The sequence below is a fragment of the Dipodomys ordii genome, unplaced genomic scaffold (genome assembly GCF_000151885.1).
Source record: "Dipodomys ordii isolate 6190 unplaced genomic scaffold, Dord_2.0 Scaffold20, whole genome shotgun sequence".
Lineage (NCBI taxonomy): Eukaryota > Metazoa > Chordata > Mammalia > Rodentia > Heteromyidae > Dipodomys > Dipodomys ordii.
This window is the reverse complement of record NW_012267236.1, coordinates 6,627,715-6,636,542: the sequence shown is the minus strand read 5'-3', so window position 1 is coordinate 6,636,542 and position 8,828 is coordinate 6,627,715. Positions and strand designations below refer to the sequence as shown.

At 39.1% G+C, this 8,828-nt stretch overlaps 1 protein-coding gene across 1 annotated transcript in view; it reads left to right on the top strand.

The window, feature by feature from the left end:
- The window catches only part of Spdya (speedy/RINGO cell cycle regulator family member A), a 31,618-nt gene that overhangs the window by 9,849 nt on the left and 12,941 nt on the right, over positions 1 to 8,828 (top strand). The window contains exons 4-5 of the mRNA XM_013013605.1: positions 559 to 644; positions 5,604 to 5,775. Of these exons, the coding sequence (XP_012869059.1) occupies positions 559 to 644; positions 5,604 to 5,775 (258 nt within the window). The remainder of the gene's footprint in view (positions 1 to 558; positions 645 to 5,603; positions 5,776 to 8,828) is intronic.

Below are 8,828 nucleotides of genomic sequence, written 5' to 3'. Positions count from 1 at the left end.
TTCAAGCCCCAGGACTGGCAAAAAAAAAAAAAAAATATATATATATATATATATATTTAGTAGTAATGGCAAATACAAAATATTAGTATGCAGAAGACCGTGAATTCAATCCCTAATTACCCCTCTCCCCCCACCAAAAAAAGTATGAATGACTGTTACTAAGAGAGAGGAAGTGGATGTGCCAGACTTGAGGGAAAAAGGCAAGCAATGATACAAGGCCCTGAGTTCAAGTACACAAAAAAATGTGAGGAAAATTTATATATACACAAAGATATCAAGCAACTGTAGCAAAATATTAAGAATTGGGGAATCCAGCTAAATTTATGGGATTTTTAACTTAAAAGTTTATTAAGTATAATTAAATTTAGGCATTTATTTAATAATAAATTGTCAAAAACTCACTTCACATGAGTTGGTTACAAGAAGCAAAAAAAAGTCAAATAAAGATTCTATAATAAGAATAGTACTTCTTTACCTTATTTATGAGAAAATTTTAAGTTAACTTGAACGTTCTATTTATAAAAGCAAAATATTAATTTCTAACTCTTTTCTTTATAGTATCTTTTGGCTATGACTTTTGTTTATTTCAAGAGAGCTAAATTTACTATTAATGAGCATACCAGGATAAATTTCTTTATTGCTCTGTAAGTACACTTTCTGCTAAATAACTTTTTATGCTATTTACAATGAGTAAATAAATATAGATGTATATATATGATCTTTTAATTTAAAACAGAACCAGTTTAAAACTATGGATATCTCTGAATAGGCCTTACTGTGTAAATGCTACACATCTATTACTTTCATAGGATATTTTTATGTTCTTTTTACTGACCTTATCATGCTGTATGCCTAAGATTTATTGTTTAACATTCCACTTGACTACATTGTGTCTTCTATATTTTTGAGTAACGTCTTATAAATTATTTCAAATTCTCCTCTGCTATGATTTAGATTGTTTTAAGTTTTTTATTAGCATACATTAGTTTGCAAAGGGGGACTTACTGTGATGTTCTTATACATACATACAGTACACTCCAAGCTACCTCCCTCTGTTTCTTTCCCTCTTCGTCTTAAAACAATTCCCTCTTTTCTCTCTTTAACTAACACTCTTAACACTTAAGCCAAACATCTAGCTCTCCCCATTTTGGTGGAGGGGAGGGTCAGTACTGGGGCTTTCCACTCATGGCCTCTTGCTCTTGTTTGGCTTTTTTCCTTAAGGCTGGCACTCTGCCACTTAAGACACACCTCCATTGCCAGCTTTTTACTAGTTAATTGGAGGTAAGAGTCTCAGTTTAGCCGGATGCTGGTGACTCACACCTATAATCCTAGCTACTCAGGAGGCCTCTGAGATCTGAGAATCACTGTTCAAAGCCAGCCTAGGCAGGAAAGTTAATGAGACTCTTCTCTCCAAGAAATCACCAGAAAACCAGAAGTGGTGCTGTGGCTCAAGTGATAGAGTGTTCACCTCTAGCTGAAGAGTTGAGGGACAGTGCCCAGGCCCAGAGTTCAAGCCCCACAACTGACAAAAAAAAAAAAGTCTCAGACTATTTTACCCAGATTGGCTTTGAACGGTAATCCTCAGATCTCAGCCTCCTTAGTATTAGAATTACAGGGGAAGCTGCCAGTGGTTAGCCCCTCCCCCTTATTGAAATGATTTCAGCAAGTTTCATTTTACTATTTTCATACATGCGTATAAAGTACTTCAATCACTACCTTCTCCATAGACCCCCTCCCCTTCTCACCCATAGCAGTCAACCAACATAGCCTGTTTACTTTCCTGTCATTTTTCTTTTTTCTTTTTTTTGCTGGTCCTAGGGCTTGAACTTAGGGCCTGTGCACTGTCCCTGAGCTGCTTTTGCTCAAGGCTAGGGCTCTACCACTTGAGCCACAGTGCCACTTCGGGCTTTTTCTGGGTACATGGTGTTGAAGAATTGAACCCAGAGCCTCATGCATGCCAGGCAAGCACTCTGCCACTGAGCCACCTTCCCAGCCCCTTCTTTTTCATTTTTTAACCTATTGTAAAATGGCTTTCACCAGGGTAAATTGCACATGCATCTATTTTTATTTAGCCACAGTAATCTCATCTATTATTCTCTCATCAGTAATCTCATCTATTGTTCTCTCATTGCTTGGCCCCTGACCACCCCTCCTTATTAAATAGCTTTCAATAAATTTCCTTATGCTACCCTTATACTTAGACAACATGTATTTTGGTATTATCGATCTTCCATTATTATTTTTCTGTCTACCACTACTTAGTTTTTATTTTTAAGCCAGAAATGGTCTCTTTTAAATTGTTAGACAGTGAATAGAACATCTTGTAAAAAAATGTTCTAGATATACTGTTTACTATATATACTGTGTAGATCTTTAAAACTTCTAATATGCACTGATTGTTTTGCTGAACACAAATGATGACAAATGACTATAATTAATTTTCCTTTGTAATTTGCTAAATAGTTTTTTACAGCACAGTTTTTCAATCTGTGGTTCAGAACTCAGCTAGAAAACAAAAAAACTTAAGCTCAGTGGTAGAGCAGTTGCTTACCATATGCAAACCCATGGATTCAATCTCCAGTACCAAAAAGACAAAATAACTTTTTCGGAATGTATGACTGCAAAATAGAAAACCATGTACAAAAATACTTGAATACAAGCCAGACACCAATGCCTTATGCTTGTAAACCTAGCTACTCAGGAGGCTGAGATCTCAGGATTGAAGTTTAGGAAAGTCTATGAGATTTATCTCCAATTAACCACCAGAAGACTCGAAGTGGCACTATGGCTCCAAGTGGTAGAGCACTACCTTTGAGACAAAGAGGGGTGGGGGAAGTAGTCATTTGTGGGGCTTGTATTATTTCTCATGGGAAATTTTCTCCATCCTTATTTTTGTACCAGTATTACTTAACATGTCTCATTTTTCTGATTCCTTTTAAGATATTTTCCTGGGCTGGGAATGTAGCAGTTGAATTCTTGTCTAGCATGCTTGAAGGCCTGAGTTTGATTCCTTAGTACCACATAAACAGAAAAAAATGGAAGTGAAGCTATGGTTCAAGTAGTAGCTGGTAGCTTGCTAGCCTTGAGCAAATGAAGTTCAGAAACAGTGCCCAGGACTCTCAAAAAAAAAATTTCTCTTTAGCACTGGTTTTGATCAGTTGGATGATGATAAACTTTGATTTGATTCTTTTTTATTTTTATTTTATTTCATTTTTTTGGCAGTCGTGGGGCTTGAACTCTGGGCCTGGGCACTGTCCTTCAGCTCTTCAGCAAGGCGAGCGCTCTACCACTTGAGCTACAGCGCCACTTCCGGTTTTCTGGTGGTTTATTGGAGATAGGAGTCTCACAGTCTTTCCTGCCCGGGCTGGCTTTGAACCGTGATCCTCCAATCTCAGCCTCCTGAGTAGCTAGGATTACAGGCATGAGCCACCAGTGCCCGGCTTTTGATGTGATTTTTTTCATATCTCTTGTACTTTCTTGTTTCTTGCCCATTTAGCTTCTTGTGGGTTTATGGTTTTAGTCAAATTTTAAATATTTACAATCATTTTTTATATTTTTTTATTGTGAAAGTACTGTACAGAGGGGTTACAATTACGTGGGTAAGATAATGAGCACATTTCTTATCAAGCATTGTAGCCTCCTGCTTTGTTTCCCCTTCCCATCCCTTCGTATCCTTCCCCCCTCCCCGCCCCCCCCTCACCAAAGTTGTAAAGTTCGTACAATCATTTTTTTTAAGTTGGTTGTGGGGCTTAAACTTGGGGCCTGGGTGCTGTCCTCAGCTCTTCAGCTCAAGGCAAATGAGCCACAGCACCACTTCTGGTTTAATTGAAGATAAGAGTCTCATGGACTTTCCTGCCTGGGCTGGCTTTGAACCGTGATCCTCAGATCTCAGACTCCTGAGTAGCTAGGATTACAGGTGTGAGCCACTGGCACCCGTATACAGCCATTATTTCTTCAAATATTTTTTGCCAACTTGCTACCTTTTAGATATTCCAATTTCATCTTTATTAGATTTTCTTGAGGCTATCTCACCTCTATTTTTGGCCTATATATTTCATTTTAGTTAGATTCAATTACTATCACTTTAGTTCATAAATCTTTTCCAATATTAATCTCTCATTAATACAACTCAGTGTATTTTTCCTCGGAGACATTGTAATTTTCATCTCTAGAACTGCATTCTTAATATGTCTACTTTTTTAACACATGAAATCAGTGTCATTTGTTTAATGTCCTTCACTGTGTCAGACTGATTTTGATTGATTGGTTATTCTCCTTAGTATGGTTTGTATTTTTCTGCTTCTATGTGTTTCTGGCCTCCCCCTCAAGTATTTGGCAAAAGCAAATTTCCATATGTGTATAAGGAAACTACCTGAGTCTAGGAAAAGATGGTAAGAAATACTAGGTAAAATAGTACCTAACATTCATTCACACAGGACTATAACAATGCCTGTTCCCACTAGCTGGTTTGAAAACTTAGTTTAGTTCATGGAGTGTTAAGAAAAATATTCAAGCCAAGTACTGGGGGCTCATGCCTATAAACCTAGCTACTCAGAAGGCTAAGATCTGAGGATTGTGGTTCAAAGCCAGCTTGGGCAGGAAAATCCATAAGACTCTTACCTCCTATTAGCCATCAAAAAGCCAGAAGAGAAATTATGGCTCAAGTGATAGCTAGCCTTGAGCAAAATGCTCAGGGGTAGTATCTCAGACCCTGAGTGCAAGCCACAGGACAGCACAGAAAAGAAAAATAAAGGAAGGAAAAGTATCAAAACTGAACATGTTGGTGATACCTGTAATTACAGCTTCAGAGAGACAGGAAGAACCTAAATTTGAGGACAGCACAAGCAAAGTTAGACCCTCTCTGAAAAACTACAAAGAGCTGAGGACATAGTTGAAGTGGTAGAGTACTTGCATACATAAAGTCCTGGATTCAGTTTCTAGCATTACAAAGAAAAAGTGCTAACCTCGTACCTGTAATCCTTGCTACTCTGGAGGCTGAAAGCTGAGGATCAAGGTTCAAAGCCAGCGTGAGACTATCTTCAGTAAATCACCAGAAAACTGGAAGTGGTGCTGTGGCTCAAGTGGTAGAGTGCTTGCCTTGAGCTGAAGAGCTCAGGGACAGCACCCAAGCCCAGAGTTCAAGTCCCATGACCTACAAAAAAGAAAAAGAAAAAAAAGAAAAGTGCTCAGAATCATGCATGATGGTACATGCCTATAATCCCAGCATTTAGGAATCATGAGTTCAATGCCAGCTTGGGATACATAGGAAAACCTTGTGTTAAAAGAAAGATTCCAAATTCACAGACAAAGAACATACACACATATGCATGTATATACATGTGTATGTATGTAGAAATTCAGGAGGGTCTTGTCTCAGAAATGGGAAATAAAGTTTCAGACTGAACATTGCTCCAGATCCAACTAAGAAATGAAAACTAAAAAGATCAGATTGCTTCCAAGTGACTTAATTGCATACCAGAACCCAAGAAGGTAAAATTCACTATATCTCTGATATTTTAATATGCATTTCTTAGAATGAATTTAAACATCACTGCTTTTCCTGTCCTTACATTTTTTTTTTGGTCATTGGTCCTCTTTGTTAGATATCTGGCTAATACAGTTGAAGAAGATGAAGAAGAATCCAAGTATGAAATTTTCCCATGGGCTTTAGGGAAAAATTGGAGGAAATTGTTCCCTAATTTCTTAAAGTTAAGGGACCAGCTCTGGGATAGAATTGACTATAGGGCTATTGTAAGTAGGCGGTGCTGTGAAGAGGTAAGGATTTCCAAATACTTCATATGTAATCTTTGTATTGTTTAATTTTCCTTATTTTTATTTATTGAATTCATTTTTGCTTTGATATGTTTTTTCCCTTTTTTATTGTGAAAATAACGTACACAGGGATTACAATCACATGAGCAAGATAATGAGTACATTTCTTATCAAGCATTGTTGCCTCCTTCTTCGTTTCTCCTTCCCATCCGTTCCCATACCCCCACCCCCACCACCCCCTACCCAATCCTCCCCCCCCCCTTTGATGTTTTGAGACAGTATTTCACTATATAGCCCAGTCTGGCCTGAAACTCACAATCCTCCTTCCTCAGTCTTCTTAGTGCTAAGATATAGGTTACATTTTTTTAATGCTTTTTTTAATTGTTATTATAAAGGTGATGGACAGAGGGGTATATTTCTTTTTGGACAGTGTCACCCCTTCCCTCACTCTCTCTCAGTTTTTCCCTCCCATCCCATCCACAAGTTGTATCGTTAATTTTCATCATAGTGTCCAGTGAATACCATTGCTGCATTTGTTCACCCTTTGTCCCACCATTTCACATACTCCCAAAGACATATAAACGAAAATAAAGAACAAAAATAAAAGAAAAGGGGCTGGGAAGGTGGCTCAGTGGTAGAGCGCTTGACTTGCATGCCAGAGGCCCTGGGTTCGATTCCTCAGCACCACATAAGCAAAAAGAAAAAAGCCGGAAGTGGCACTGTGGTTCAAGTGGTAGAGTGCTAGCCTTGAGCTGAAGAGCTGAGGGACAGCGCCCAGGCCCAGAGTTCAGGCCTCATGACCGGACCCAAAAAGAAAAAAGAAAAAACAAAAACAGAGTTCGTTTTGATAAATATTACTTTGTATAATCAGATTTTTTTGTTGTTGTTTTGTCAGTTGTGGGGCTTGAACTCTGGGCTTATGCCCTGTCCCTGAGCTCTTCAGCTCAAGGCAAGCGCTCTACCACTTGAGCCACAGTGCCACTTCTGTTTTTTTTTTTTCAGTGGTTTATTGGAGATAAGAGTCTCATGGACTTTCCTGCCTAGGTTGGCTTTGAACCTCCATCCTCAGATCTCAGCCTCCTGAGTAGCTAGGATTACAGGTGTGAGCCACCGGTGCCTGGATCTTTTTGGTGTCAAATGTATTTCTGTTTTTGTTTTTTCATATATGTCTGAGTAGTACATTAACCTAGATCATTATCAAAAGTACAACTTGTGCCAGGTGTTGGTGGCTCATGCCTATAATCTTAGCTACTCAGGAGGCTGAGATCTGAGAATTGAGGTTCAAAGCCAGCCGGGGAAGAAAACCAGAAGTGGCACTGTGGCTCAAGTGGTAGAGCCTTGCCTTGAGCTGAAGAGCTAAGGGATAGTGCCCAGGCCCAGAGTTCAAGTCCCATGACCAACAAAAAAAAAAGTACAACTTGTGCTGGTCATTGGTAGCTCATACCTATAAGCCTAGCTACTCAGGAGACTGAGATCTGAGGATCATGGTTCAAAGCCAGCCAGGCAGGAAAGCCCATGAGACTCTTAACTCTAATAAACTACTCAAAAAGCTAGAAGTGGCTGGGAATGTGGCTTAGTGCTAAGAGTGCATGCATGAAGCCCTGGGTTCAATTCTTCAGAATATAAACAGAAAAAGCCAGAAGTGGTGCTGTGGCTCAAGTGGAGGAGTACTAGCCTTGAGAAAAAGCAGCTCAGGGACAGTGCCCAGTGCCCATACCCTGAGTTCAAGCCCCAAGACGGACACACACAAACACACACACACGTACAATTTGGGTTGTTGTTTGAATTTTGAAGCACAGTAATTTCTGTTTTTTAGATCAAGCTACTTATATAATATTATTTTTCTTGGGCAGTACTGGTATTTAAACTCAAGATTCACAGCTGGCCTTCTCCCTGCTGAGTTGCACCTCTAGCCTGGCTTTTTGTTGGTTATTTGGAGTCAGGCAGACTTTTCTGCCTGAGTTGGCTTCAAACTGTGAGCTTGCAAATCTCAGCCTCCTGAGTAGCTAGAATTATAGGTATGAACCACCTGTACCCAGCTTGTATAGTATTCTTTTTGTTTGTTTGTTTCTGGTCAGTCATAGGGCTTGAACTCAGGGCTTGGGCACTGTCCCCTAACCTCTTTTTGCTTAAAGCTAGTGCAATACCACTTTGAGCCACAATGCTACTTCTGGTTTTTTGGCAGTTAATTATGGATAACAGTCTCATGGACTTTCCTGCCCAGGCTGGCTTTGAACTGCAATCCTCAGTTCTCAGATTCCTAAGTAGCTAGGATTACAGGTGTGAGCCACCAGCACCTGGCTTTGTCTAGTCTTCTAACTGTAGTCTGTGTCTCCTGTCTAAAATATCATCAGGGGCTGGGAAGGTGGCTCAGTGGTAGAGCACTTGCCTTGCATGCGAGAGCCCTGGGTTCGATTCCTCAGCACCACATAAGCAAAACGAAAAAAGCCCGAAGTGGCACTGTGGCTCAAGTGGTAGAGCGCTAGCCTTGAGCTGAAGAGCTGAGGGACAGCGCCCAGGCCCCGAGTTCAGGCCCCATGACCGGACCCAAAAATAAATAAATAAATAAAATTAATTAATTAATTAATAAAACATCATCAGTATATTATAAAAGGTGGTATATACTAAAATATATCAATGTATATTTTCTTGTAGCTTAATAATAATTTCCACTAAAGTATGTAAAATTTTAAGCTTCAAGGACTGGAGCCAACAGCAGAGTATGTAATTTAACTAAATTTAAATATGTTATAAAAACGTAAGCAGGACTGAAAATATGGCTCAGGGATGGATCACTTGCAAAGCATGTTCAACTCTGTGGATTCAGTATACTGCACCACAAAAAAGGAAGAAAAACAAAGAAAATGAAGTTTAAAGTATTTCTTTTTACATAGAATATATTTAAAATTCTTATATTTGCATATGACATCCTTATTTTTTTTCCTGCTTTGTTCCTCCCTCCTTCTCTCTTTCTCTTTCTTTCTCTTTTATTATGCCAGTATTGGGGCTTGAAGTCAGGGCCTTGGGTGTTGTCCTTTAGCTTTTTTTTTTTTTTT